This window comes from Camelina sativa, chromosome 2 (genome assembly GCF_000633955.1).
Source record: "Camelina sativa cultivar DH55 chromosome 2, Cs, whole genome shotgun sequence".
Lineage (NCBI taxonomy): Eukaryota > Viridiplantae > Streptophyta > Magnoliopsida > Brassicales > Brassicaceae > Camelina > Camelina sativa.
Window position 1 is genome coordinate 18,077,073 of NC_025686.1, and position 14,203 is coordinate 18,091,275.

General features: G+C 32.0%; 2 protein-coding genes across 3 annotated transcripts; both read right to left on the minus strand.

Annotated features, from left to right (window-relative positions):
• On the minus strand, positions 89-2,801 carry LOC104728628 (vacuolar protein sorting-associated protein 26A-like). The gene is made up of 12 exons (XM_010447587.2): positions 2,664-2,801; positions 2,305-2,344; positions 2,126-2,200; positions 1,973-2,047; positions 1,797-1,869; positions 1,654-1,698; positions 1,389-1,500; positions 1,224-1,290; positions 1,093-1,137; positions 849-904; positions 579-754; positions 89-493 (listed from the first exon to the last, which is right to left on the minus strand). Exons 2-12 carry the CDS (start codon positions 2,305-2,307, stop codon positions 312-314), a joined length of 909 nt encoding a protein of 302 aa, XP_010445889.1. The 5' UTR covers positions 2,308-2,344; positions 2,664-2,801; the 3' UTR covers positions 89-311.
• On the minus strand, positions 2,909-6,493 carry LOC104728633 (ATPase family AAA domain-containing protein 1-like). Of its 2 annotated transcripts, none has more exons than XM_010447597.2 (5): positions 6,167-6,493; positions 4,125-4,425; positions 3,876-4,034; positions 3,494-3,789; positions 2,909-3,400 (listed from the first exon to the last, which is right to left on the minus strand). In XM_010447597.2, the coding sequence occupies exons 1-5, from the start codon at positions 6,359-6,361 to the stop codon at positions 3,155-3,157; spliced, it is 1,197 nt and encodes a 398-aa protein (XP_010445899.1). In that variant the 5' UTR covers positions 6,362-6,493; the 3' UTR covers positions 2,909-3,154. The 2 variants fall into 2 exon arrangements, with proteins under 2 accessions (XP_010445899.1, XP_010445896.1); XM_010447594.2 differs by lacking the exon at positions 6,167-6,493 and adding an exon at positions 4,546-4,877.

The following is a 14,203-nucleotide window of genomic DNA, read 5'->3' on the forward strand; positions in this document are numbered from 1 at the left end:
TCAGCTAAACTGTATTTGTATTCCTTAAAAACATTTTCGTTTACAACTTTGGTTTATCTGTTTCCTGTAAACAAAGCTGCTTCTTCAATAACATAAGACAACAAAAGAAGTACATTTATAGAAGGAGGAGACAATAGAAGTCGCAAGAATCCAAAACAAAGCAAAATAACATTTGGGTCGTTGAACAAACTACAAAGATGATGTAACTTCACCACTACAAGTCCCAACCAATTTTGCATACAGAGAATGTCTTAAAAAAAAAGGCTTTACAAAGTTCTGAAAAATCATTTCTCTCTTCTCTTTTGTAAACATCATGATGCCTCTTCCTTGAGCCTGTACAACGTGATCTCTTGCTGTTTGAAGTAACGGCGATCCTCTTCATCCACCAGCACAAGATTCAGATAATACTTTACGCTGAATTTGTTGTTGATGTTCGTATGTGTTGGTGTCAGATCATAAGGTGACAAGAAAACTCTTACAGGTATTGATTCGCCTGCAACAATAGTCGCAAATCAATACTTCGTTACAAAACTCACAAAAGGTCTGAATGAGTTTTGGAATGTATGATGAAAATGTACCTCTAACTGGAGCACCATCCATTAATTCAAATTTGGCTAGTGTTTCTGTCTCGACGTGTGTATTAGCTCCTGCTCCTGTTGATTCTCGCCGTCTGATCTCAAGATCCATATTCTTTATCTTGATTCTCACCAGAAGAAAGTATATTTTTCCAAGGATAACATCTTTTAGGTGATATCTGCATCCAGACCGTAGCAGATTAACTCTCAGTTGTCAATCTTTTCTTATCACTCGAGCCTAAAACTAAAATTCTGCAAATCAAGTTGTCTTACTTGCTTTTGTTGTACTCAAACTCGATATGAAGGCAGTCCTCGATTCCAACTTCCATCTACACAACGGGTAAGGATCCAATAATTAAGCACATCTAATGCTGATAAAGAAATGAAATATTAGAAGGTCATTCACTATCAAAGCAAGAGCGATAGGGAATCAGAGTGAACAAGGTTGAGTTTGAGTTCAACTAAATAACCTAGAATCTTTTCTAAAACGAAAAACTTGCATCATATCAGAACTCACCTTAATGCTGTTATTGATTGGAGGAGGTGGGACATAGTTACGGACCTGTTTCAAACCAGTATAAAAAAAAGCTAAGCTTATCTTAAAAACTATGGTGTCACAAAGATACGCGTATAAGTAAAAAAATATACCACAAAGTCCTGGTATTCCACGATGCTTCCAGCGTAGCCCCGTGTAACTGTTACTTTGAGAACATACCTGAAGAAAACAGAGACAAAAATAATGTACTACAGTACGCAGAATTAGGAACTTATATATCGTTTTCCATCTGATGTGAAAGAATAAAATTATCATACTTTAGGCGCACATTCACACCGTTGTATGTCTCATATGGCATCTCAACGCTCGAAAATTCAAAAGGGTATGTCTTTCTTTCATATATTTCTCCAGGTACATCAAGCTCACGCACTGGAAATTAGAAATAGAAGCAACATAGATAGTTGATCAGTCAGTTACTTATATAAGCCACATAGATAGTTGATTTGTCAGTTACAACTAGGAGAATACTGGAGAAAACACATAACCATGTCATAATAATGGAACCCCTAAGTTTTGACTCACCCAAGGAAGTGAAGTCATAAAAGTTTCCTCTGTCAAAGTACATTTCTGTAAAAAAAGAAACACAAATGTCATCGATAAGCATTTTAAAGACATGAGTTAAAATCCAGATAACGAAACCGACATAATTCAGAGTATCTACATACCTATTTGACCAAGAAGCTCAACTTTTACACCATTATGCTCGACCTTTTTCCCTTGATATGGATCAATGTGAATCTGAGAGAGACAAGTTATGAAAAAAGAAAGAAAAAAAAAACTCCTTTTAAGCAATTCCATAAACCTCCTGATGACTAGGATATCACAACAAAAACTAAAGTACCTTCCCAGCAATAGTTTCTTGACTCTGGAATAGTGGATTCATAACTATTTGTCCATTATCTTTCTTAATGGGTACCTACCGCAACAGAGATCGATGAGTGACATTAAGAAAACCTGCAGCCTAAGGAGAAGCAAAATAGAGAAACGTATGTACCTGTTTACGATTTTTCCCATCAGTAAAGGTGATTGAAATATTACATGCCGGCTTGAAAGCTCCAAGAAGAAAATTCTGTGATAATAGTCCCACAGAAGAAAAAGGTATTAGAACAAGTTCACGCTAAAGAGAACCCGCCAACTACACAGAAACAACAACACAAAGCAAAGAGCACTTACCATGATCAGAAGATTCAATCTCAATCCCAATCACAATAACCTGTTCACAGAGCACACAGATGAAACAAAATCAGCGGCATTCCCAACTTGAAACACCAAATAAAGGTTTGGTTTTTAAGCTAGAGCAGCTTCCAAATTTTTAGGCTAACCAGTCTGTCACCAAGAAATAGAAATAAACCCTAATCCCAAATCTCAATTTCTGAAGAAGTAATCAAATAAACCCCTTCAGATAAGACCAAATCACATAGTAATGATACAACGATGAGAAACAAGACTTGATCGAGAGATTAGCCGCGAGATCAAAACTGAGATCCCCACGAACTTAGACTCAGATTGAACAACTTAACAAAATTTGGTACCTTCTGAGGTGAGACGGAGAAGAATCGATCAAATCGACGAAAGATTCTGACAGTTTGGGTTGAAGACGATCGACAGAGTCACGGAGGACGACAACAAACAAAACAAAAGAAAAAACAAAACTTTTTTCTCAAGTTGACTCAAAGCCCAGTTATATTATAAACCGATCAAAGCCCAGGTGGTATCATTGTCATTGACATTTTACATGACCGTATAACATTCTAAAGCTGCCATTTTTATATAATGAAAGAAACCAAAGCTGATATTTTTATTCAAAATTTGAAGAAAAAATAACAAATTTGTAAAATGTAAAGAACATTGCTCGAACTAGAAATGATGTTCAAGTGAATTTAATTTCCTAAAGACAGCTTTTTAAGGCAACCATAGGAAAGGTACCAACTTATTCATCATATGAGCCTATAGAGGGTTTACTAAAGTATAATTTCTTTGGTTATACTTTTTGTGGGCTATACAAAACTTTGGTGAAGAGCCTCTAATCCGAATCCCCTTCTGAATCACGTTGGTGTGAATCCTGAGAATCTGGCTGAATGTTTCTATTCCGAGAAACGAATAGCTTTGAGATGCCCTTTATAAATGCTTGGACCTCGTCGGGATCTGCTTGGCTTCTCAAAACGGAGGATTGCGAGTTTAAACCAGAGTACTCGCTTGCAGCAACCTGAGTCTTCTTTGAGGTAGCAAGAACCTTTTCCAAGTCTAATTGTGTCAATGGCCTAGGCTCCTACAAATTTCAGGCGACTCAAGATGTCAGTACTCAAGAAATCAGATGGAGGAAGAAAAAATTAACATTCCTAAAACCTGGTTTCTTACTTACCGAAATCTCTCTGCCCTTTCTCTCCTCCTCTAGGATTTCTCTAATCGGGAAGTAGGCTGCTTTTTTGCAGAGTTCAAAGATATCTGATCCGGTATAACCTTCACATAAGCGAGCTACATGATCATAGTTGATATTTGGTTCAATCCTCTCTCCTTTCAAAATCACTTTCAATATTTGTGCTCTCTCTCGGCAATCAGGCATCCCGATCTCAAAGGCCTGAGGAAAACGCCTCAATATTGCTTCATCGAGCTCTGAAGGTCTGTTAGTTGCAGCAAGAACCATCACCCTCGCGTTCTCTACAAAACAAAAACACATCAAACTTCAGATAACACTTAAGTTACATAGTTTTACAATAAAACGAGGACAAGAAAGTTTCACTCACGGTCTGTAGTAAACCCATCCCATAAAGCCATAAACTCAGTTTTCATATTCGACATTGCTTCATTATCAGTAGAACGACGCTGGCCAAGAAAGCTATCCACCTCATCGATAAAAATAATAGCAGGTTGGAGTTTGTAAGCCAAGCTAAATACAGCAGCCACTGAAGAAACAAACAAAAACAACTCATAAATCTGTAACACAACCTTATAACATCAGTAACTTTGACACATAAAACAAAATCTACACCTACCAAGCTTCTGTGCATCACCAAACCACTTGCTCATCAGATTCGAAACCTTCACATTGATAAAAACAGCATCTGATTCTCTAGCAATGGCTTTAGCAAGCATAGTCTTCCCAGTTCCAGGAGGACCATACAACAAAACACCCTTCTGAGGACCAAGTAACTTCCCATAAGCAAAGAGCTCAGGTCTCTTCAATGGTAGAATCACAAGCTCATACAAAGCTTGCTTCATTGACTCCAAACCTCCAATAGAACCAAACTCCACATCTATGTGTAATGGGTTTATAACATCACAAGCTATTACATCCTGTTTTCACATATAACACAAGATTTGAACCTTTAAATCCCTAATCTTTCGATTGAAATTTTACTATTTCGAACTCAAACTTTGAATACGAAATTGAATCAATTGGAGTCACGAAACTACCTCGTATTGATTGGTTTGAATAAGAGGACGACCCAAACGTTTGGCGATTTCTCGCTTATGCTGAAGAGACTTTTTAGCAGCGTCACGGTTAGGGTCAATTGCTCGAAGACCCACATAGAGAACCAAGCTACTCAATGCTGCACTAGCGACGTAAAGTATCAATTGCTCTACGAAATTTGAATCTTTTCTCTTCATATCTATTCGGATTTGGGAATTTTAGAGAAGATACGAAAAAAGAAAAAACCCTAATTCTTGAAGAGCGTGTGGGTTGGAGACTTGAGAGAAGGATGGATAGGTGAAAGGAAGAAGAAACTGAAATTACAGGAAAGGAAATGCTCTGGTGGCACTATCGTAATATTTGTTAATAATTTTGTGTATTTTCGGATAGTAATTTTATCATCAAACTGGCCTGATAGGCCTTGTTGTGTGGGTATTAACTTCACCAATGGATCTTAAATTAAAAGCCTTCGAAAGCCCAATTTTTATATTAAGATTTTATGAGTTTTTCGTTAGAAACATTTTTATTTAAAAAACCTTTATGTAATACTATTAGTTTAAAAACATGTAATTACTGTTAACAAATATATATATATATGATGGTACAAAAATAGTTTTTTTTTTTTTTAAGAGAAATACTCTCTCCTTCATCATCTTTGTTATTATTTATTAACTTCATTTGATACAACTACAAGTGCATGAGTTTATCATATCGAGTTATCCCTGACACGTTTGACGTTTCCTTGTTTCAACTCCGGTGCACTAGTCTTTTCCGTTGAATGGAAGTGGAAGAGAGAGTTGACCTTAGCATGCATATAACGCATCAACTTCAAATTTTATTATTATAATCCGATATCAAACCCAAAACGTAAATTAATGTATTGTGGGAAATCATCCTCATCGTGACTATATATGAGTTTGACACTTTGTTATTATCACCTTTTGTAATTTAATTAATATATATATATTTAAAATAAAGATACACATTTTCAAGATGAGATTAATTATATAAATTATTTGATTGATTTAAAATGTTACATTTGGAATTACTAAAAGACAAAAAAAACACTTTAATGAAGTTGATTTCAACTTATAACATTCAATGACACCCCCTTAGTATTTAGTAGTATGAAATTTTTTGTGACCACACACATAACTAGTCAAACAAAATTAATTGAAGGAAACGAAAAATTCGTATGATTTTTTTTTTCCTTTTTGTCGTCAAGCTACACTAGCTCGATGACTTTGACTGTAACTCAATAACAATAGATTTTTTTCTTTCCCCTTTCTCTGTACACATCGAATGNTTCCCAGTTCCAGGAGGACCATACAACAAAACACCCTTCTGAGGACCAAGTAACTTCCCATAAGCAAAGAGCTCAGGTCTCTTCAATGGTAGAATCACAAGCTCATACAAAGCTTGCTTCATTGACTCCAATCCTCCAATAGAACCAAACTCCACATCTATGTGTAATGGGTTTATAACATCACAAGCTATTACATCCTGTTTTCACATATAACACAAGATTTGAACCTTTAAATCCCTAATCTTTCGATTGAAATTTTACTATTTCGAACTCAAACTTTGAATACGAAATTGAATCAATTGGAGTCACGAAACTACCTCGTATTGATTGGTTTGAATAAGAGGACGACCCAAACGTTTGGCGATTTCTCGCTTATGCTGAAGAGACTTTTTAGCAGCGTCACGGTTAGGGTCAATTGCTCGAAGACCCACATAGAGAACCAAGCTACTCAATGCTGCACTAGCGACGTAAAGTATCAATTGCTCTACGAAATTTGAATCTTTTCTCTTCATATCTATTCGGATTTGGGAATTTTAGAGAAGATACGAAAAAAGAAAAAACCCTAATTCTTGAAGAGCGTGTGGGTTGGAGACTTGAGAGAAGGATGGATAGGTGAAAGGAAGAAGAAACTGAAATTACAGGAAAGGAAATGCTCTGGTGGCACTATCGTAATATTTGTTAATAATTTTGTGTATTTTCGGATAGTAATTTTATCATCAAACTGGCCTGATAGGCCTTGTTGTGTGGGTATTAACTTCACCAATGGATCTTAAATTAAAAGCCTTCGAAAGCCCAATTTTTATATTAAGATTTTATGAGTTTTTCGTTAGAAACATTTTTATTTAAAAAACCTTTATGTAATACTATTAGTTTAAAAACATGTAATTACTGTTAACAAATATATATATATATGATGGTACAAAAATAGTTTTTTTTTTTTTTAAGAGAAATACTCTCTCCTTCATCATCTTTGTTATTATTTATTAACTTCATTTGATACAACTACAAGTGCATGAGTTTATCATATCGAGTTATCCCTGACACGTTTGACGTTTCCTTGTTTCAACTCCGGTGCACTAGTCTTTTCCGTTGAATGGAAGTGGAAGAGAGAGTTGACCTTAGCATGCATATAACGCATCAACTTCAAATTTTATTATTATAATCCGATATCAAACCCAAAACGTAAATTAATGTATTGTGGGAAATCATCCTCATCGTGACTATATATGAGTTTGACACTTTGTTATTATCACCTTTTGTAATTTAATTAATATATATATATTTAAAATAAAGATACACATTTTCAAGATGAGATTAATTATATAAATTATTTGATTGATTTAAAATGTTACATTTGGAATTACTAAAAGACAAAAAAAACACTTTAATGAAGTTGATTTCAACTTATAACATTCAATGACACCCCCTTAGTATTTAGTAGTATGAAATTTTTTGTGACCACACACATAACTAGTCAAACAAAATTAATTGAAGGAAACGAAAAATTCGTATGATTTTTTTTTTCCTTTTTGTCGTCAAGCTACACTAGCTCGATGACTTTGACTGTAACTCAATAACAATAGATTTTTTTCTTTCCCCTTTCTCTGTACACATCGAATGTTGACTATCTTTGTAAAACTTACCAAACACAAATAAGTATCGAATTCAAAAGCGCAATCAATGATATCAGAAAATGGTTTTGGTTTGGAATCAAATTGCACGTGGCTTTCCGAAGGCGCGTTAGACAAACGCAGATCTAAAAGACGAGTGAGTTTCTTTTCAACGGCATCAACCACGCTTCATCTTTATTCACCAAAATAAAACAATCAAAGACATACAGTCATGCATGCGTTTCACAACAACAATAAAAGAAAATGTATGTTTTGCATCGGTCATACTTTCTTTCGTCTGTTCTATAGCTTATTTTCTGTTGTTATTACCATTCGAACGTTAACACTTTTGAAAGAAAAGGAAAAAAAAGAAGCACCGTACCAAATTCTCAGCCTTCCACTTGTCGTTTGTCACTTTATGTTTGGGTTCTCATATTCCATTTTTATGCTTTATCCCAAACCAAACAAACAGTTGGGGATGCATTACTATCCACTAGAATATTAAGAATGTTGATTAGGGACAACTTTATAACGACGTTTGAGAACGGCGATGTAATGTCAATGGAGAACAACGAAGTGGATTGATCGATACACGTAGGTGAAGTTTTAAGATCTAACTATATAGTATCTTATAACTTTCTTTTTAGTTTGGCAGTGGAGAATCTCTCTTAAGCTACACCAAACATGGGTGGAATATGTGAACATGGGGATGGTTTAAATCATGCTGATAAAAATAGAATTCGTTCATGACTTTAAATACCTTTAAGGGTTGAAGAAATTGATACGCCAAAAACATCTTTTATAATATGTTGAGAGACTTGACATATCAACTAAATAATTTGGCAGACTGACCAAAATATCGAACATTATAATATCAACGCAAAAACGGTTTATGAAAAAAGAAATTGTACTTTATAGTTACTTAAATAAAAATCGATAAGCTAGGGCAATGATGGCTCAAATACGAATAAATCCATAGAGGACATAGGCGATAGAGCTGGGACATGTATATGGATAATAACAAAAGTACTTTATAATATATCTTTTGTCAAATTCGGTGAAGCTAAATAAATATTATACTGCAAAAAATAAGTGGCATAGTGGTCCATACATTCTTATAATTTACTTAGAATATGTTATATTACAACCTCTTAGAAGGAAAAGGATAATATCAATGTATTTACACAATAGAATATAAATGGAAGGTTTGCTTCTTCAATAATTGTTGTGAAAAGAGACCGTATAAAAATAACTGAAAGTGCCATTTTATACCAAATCCTCTTTGCTTGGTGCGTATCATTTGGCATAAAGTGAACTATCATTTAAATGTCTAGGTCCAATATCCTTAAAAGGCGAAGACAAAAATGGGGTAGACTTAAAAGAGTCAATTGATCAAACATGAACTAAAGTTGTGTAAGATCATATTTTCAATCATTAGAAACTGCAGCTGACCCATCGATTCCTAGCTGGGAAGCTTAGGACATAAAGAAAACTTAAATAGATAAGTCATATGGTTGATCTTGCCAAACTAAAAAGAAAGTTATAATTCGGTTCAAATTTGGCAGCCGGCGCTGACCCAGTGCAGGAGGTGCTTTTGCACCATGTCTCCTGAATTTTTAATTTTTTTCTTTAAGGTTTTAGGCCTTATATTTTAGATATTTTGTATTAGGGTCATAAAGTTTGAAACATTGCAACTATAACCTTAGTTTTGGGGAAAAAAATAAAAATTTGGCACCAGATCCCAAAATTTTTTTAATTTAAAAATGAAATAGGTTATTATCGGATTCAGTACCCATGTTGTGAAAAAAAAGTCAAAATGATTATTCAAACAATGCATGGAAAAAGCATTGGAACCTTCGTTGGTTTCCATCAAGCAATCAGATACTATTAACTTTTGCATTCAAATATTGTACGTAAGAAAAACTATCAAGAAGATTTTACTCATACTTTATAAATTTTTTGTTATCTTCCTTTGATACTGCGTAACCACATCACTACAATGTAAAATATGGCAAAGTGCCACACTTTCAATATCAATACCAAATACCAATAGAACGACATTTTAAATAACTCCACCTACCGTTTTAATAAATACTATTTCTTGATCATCACGTGTTGTATTCACCAAATTATACACTTTCCTCTTTAAAAGCCTTTTTCATATTGAGTACTGTATAAATTTAACGTTTATTAATTCCCAAAAAAAAGAAGTACGTCAAAAAAGTCAGAAAAAAGTATTATTCGTACAAAAGTGAGTTGTATTGTTCTGTTTTACTTCTCCGTAGTGCCTCGTAGTATGTGCGTAGCACAACAAGATTCGATCATATACTTGCATGCATACTAGACATCCGAAAGTTATATTGTCTAATATGGTTTGTACTCACACAATCTCTGTGTTACAATTCGGTTCAAATTTTATAATGTTTAACTTGTATGTAGACGACAAATGAGGATTAATATAGGGTTTGTTTGCAAACCAATACGTTTGTAAACTTAATTGAGAAATTAATACAATTACTATTCATAAGTGGCACAAAACTATATATACCGTTGTACAAAGAACACTCCGTCTGAACTGGATATTCTAAAGAGCTGAAAGAAAAAACCAAATAAATTATTATTGAATTAACAACAAGCGTTACCCGATGAGTGCTAAGAGTTATTTAGACTTACTGAACACATTGATTTCTCGCGACTATTTTTGCTTGCCCCTGCTCAAGTTTTTAACCTTGAGACTTGCAGAGAAATGTGAATCTCGCATTAGCATTTTTTTTTTTGTTTTTTGGATCTTTAGTTCATGTAAAATATTTTCTGTTATCCTATTAACTATAACTAGGATGTCGGCCCGTGCATTGCTGCACGGGAAAGTAAAAACTTGAAATGACTAGCGTTGTTAATTTCACATTTCGAATGAAAACTTTATAGTAATTCTTTAATTGTATAGTATAAAAGTCATAAATAATGACTAAGATAAATCAACCAAATTAATTAAATAAATGTTTGTTGTATATATAAAACTCAATTCAGTGACAATAAGAGAATAATGTTAAAGATATATGAATCAAGGCTTGCTGAATCATAATCAATTTTGAAAGATAATCACATAAAACAAAATTTAAATTATTATTCTATCTAAATTTACAAAAAAAAAAAATAAGAGAAGCAGGGAGAAAGAGCTCATAGATGCAAGCCTGCAACCAACCAAATTGTCTAAAAAGATAAATCTATAAAAAATTATAAATCACAATCAATTACCTAAATTAATACTTGGAAGATATGATCGATGTGGGTATTAGATGGAAAATGACACCAAACAAAAGTTAGATGAATGAATCAATAAACAAAATAATCCAAATTTAAACAAAGATGAGTGAATCAATGTTGATTAAAAAATTGAAAAAAAATAATACTCATAATTTTTAAAACTTGGATATGTGAAACAATACTCAAAAAAACAAAAACTCTTTTCAAAGTTCATAAAAATCTGTATATATATAAAAATAAAGTGGTGTGAAAACAACGATATGTGAAATAAAAAAGTGTGAAACAAAAATCTGTGAAAACTACCAAGTGTAAACATCAAAAGCTAGGGGTACGACGAAGAAACATTTCAAAACAGTGCAACTTTTGAGATTATTAACAAATCTAGCCGTTAGATGAGACAATAAAAACAATCTCATCCATTTGATTTAAATTGCCTCTTAAAAGTGGGTTTGCTATTATATATAATTTTTTTAAAAAATACACTCCAATTCTTTGATTTTATTTATTTACTTGTAAGTTTAAAATTAAAATAATACTCAGAAAACACTAAAATCAAAACTTGTTTTAATAGTCCATAAAAATATATATATAATAAACAAAGAGGTGTAAAATACAGAGTTGTAAAACATAGAGATGTGAAACAAAAAGGTGTAAAAATTAATAGGTGTGATTTTTGAAAGATGGATGTACCACGAAGAAACACGATTATTGGAAAAAAAATCTTGCATTTGTTGGGATAAATAATAATTATAAACCGTTAGATGAGATAATAGAAATAATCTCATCCGTTAGATTAAAGTTGACTCCCAAAAATGAGTTTATTAGAAATAGAACAATACAAAAAAAAAGAATAAATTAAACTTTGTATGCCTGAAGGTTTATGTCTTTATAGATTATTAATGTTATACTCTTTCTGAACAATATGACCACACATATAATAATAATAATTTAAAAGAGAATAAATTAACTTTATTCGTATTTAACCGAATGGACACTAACAAGTTCATAAGTAGACACTAACATGTTTATTCGTAAGCTTTTGTCATTGGTTCGGTGATTTTCATAAATCTATCTATATCTATTACAACACAACACAAATATAAAAATACCTTGAATTGAAGATTGATGCAAGTTAATTAAAAAACACTCCAATAAAACAATTCTTTGATTTTATTTATTAACTTGTAAGTTTAAAAAATACTCAGAAAACAATAATTTGAAACTTGTTTTTGTAGTCCATATATAAAAGTTTATATATAATAAACAAAGATGTGTAAAATATAAAAGTGTAAAACATAGAAGTGTGAAACAAAAAGATGCCAAAACTAATAGCTGCAATTTTTGAAAAATGGGGGTACGACGAAGAGATACAAAAATTAATAGGTTCGATTTTTGAAAGATGGGGGTACGACGAAGAGATGCAAAAATTAATAGGTGCAATTTATAAAAGATGGGGGTGCGACGAAGAGACACGATTATTTGAAAGAAAAAAATTTGCAACTGCTGGGATTATTAATAATTTTAAACCGTTAGATGAAATAATAGAACTAATCTCATCCGTTGGATTAAAGCGGACACAAAAAAAAGTGAGTTTGCTATTATATATAGAAAACAATAAATTTGAAACTTGTTTTTGTAGTCCATAAAAGTTTATATATAATAAACAAAGATGTGTAAAATATAAAGGTGTAAAATATAGAGGTGTGAAACAAAAAGATGCCAAAATTAATAGCTGCTATTTTTGAAAGATGAGGGTACGACGAAGAGATGCAAAAATTAATAAGTGCAATTTTTGAAAGATGGAAGTACGACGGAGAGACACGATTATTTGAAGGAAAAAACTTGCAACTATTAGGATTATTAATAATTTTAAACAGTTAGATAGAATAATAGAACTAATTTCATCTCTTGGATCAAAGTTGACACAAAAAAGTGGTTTTGCTATTATATATAGATTTATTTATTAACATATAAGTTATACAAATACTCAGAAAACAATAAATTCGAAACTTGTTTTTGTAGTCCATAAAGTCTATATATAATAAACAAAGATGTGTAAAATATAAAGGTATAAAACATAGAGGTGTGACACTAAAAGGTGCAAAAATTAAAAGGTGCGATTTTTGAAAGATGGGGGTACGACGAAAAGATGCAAAAATTAATAGGTGCGATTTTTAAAAGATGGAGTGCGACGAAGAAACACGATTATTTGAAGGAAAAAAACTTGCAACTGTTGGGATTATTAATAATTTTAAATCGTTAGATGAAATTATATAACTAATCTCATCCATTGGATTAAAGTTGACACAAAAAATGGGTTTGCTATTCTATATAGAAAACAATAAATTTGAAACTTGTTTTTGTAGTCCATAAAAATTTATATATAATAAATAAAGATGTGTAAAATATAAAGGTGTAAAACATAGAGGTGTGAAACAAAAAGATGCCAAAACTAATAGCTGCTATTTTTGAAAGATGAGGATACGACGAAGAGATGCAAAAATTAATAGGTGCAATTTTTGAAAAATGGAGGTATGACGAAGAGACACGATTATTTGAAGCAAAAAAACTTACATTTGTTAAGATTATTAATAATTTTAAACCGTTAGATAAAATAATAGAACTAATCTCATCCTTTGGATTAAAGTTGATACGAAAACGTGATTTTGCTATTATATATAGATTATGTAATTCGAGTTTAATTAAAACTTTTTATGTATTAAATTATATTGAAGAACAACCCAAGGATTATGAATAGTGATATTTACAATCGTTTGGCTGGAATTTTTAGAGGACCGTCGGAACAGTAAATTTGTTCTACTGCAGTACGTACGTATAGTGACTCTTGCGTCAAAATATTACATGTAATCGAGTATATATTTAGACTAGTAACATGTGACGTAAACGTGCATATGGCATCATCTGAATGACTTGAAGATGTTACATAGACCATGCATATGATGAAATTTAATTAGGGTCAAAGTCAGACTACTCTTTGATGAACATTTGATAGCAGAAAAACAACCCTTTCCAAATTCTAAACCAAAATAGATAAATTTGAAAACAATATTTTTCTATATGCATGTTGTCTAATTGTCATGCATGATATAGATTAGAAGCATCTTAAAATAATGTGGTTATCTTCTTAAAACTCAAAACTCATAAATGGTATTTATACCTCTTGTAATACTTCTTTTTTTTTTTAATTATTTGTTATTTTAGATTGTTTCACACAAATTAAATAAATATATAGTATATTATACTCTTGTTTGATTATTAGAATTTCAAAATTTTAAATATTTTATTTATTTAATAAAAGACAAATAATATAATTTTCTACTAAAATAATACTGGAAAACGAAAATAACAATTAAATTAAAACAAAAAAAATTAATTTAGCATGATAACTACTATGAAACAGAGGGATTATTTTGTAACTAAGTGGAAGTAATTTTCCAAAGATTAGTTGGTGGCTGGACC

Excerpts from the sequence above, each read along its gene's own strand:
- LOC104728628 (XM_010447587.2), bottom strand. Across the intron at positions 905-1,092 it reads CAATCAATAACAGCATTAAG|ATGGAAGTTGGAATCGAGGA; the intron begins GTGAGTTCTGAT and ends CCCGTTGTGTAG. Across the intron at positions 755-848 it reads TTTGAGTACAACAAAAGCAA|ATATCACCTAAAAGATGTTA; the intron begins GTAAGACAACTT and ends GTCTGGATGCAG.
- LOC104728633 (XM_010447597.2), bottom strand. The coding sequence starts at position 6,361 with ATGAAGAGAAAAGATTCAAATTTCGTAGAGCAATTGATACTTTACGTC. Across the intron at positions 4,035-4,124 it reads TGGTGATGCACAGAAGCTTG|TGGCTGCTGTATTTAGCTTG; the intron begins GTAGGTGTAGAT and ends TTGTTTCTTCAG. Across the intron at positions 3,401-3,493 it reads GAAAGGGCAGAGAGATTTCG|GAGCCTAGGCCATTGACACA; the intron begins GTAAGTAAGAAA and ends TGAAATTTGTAG.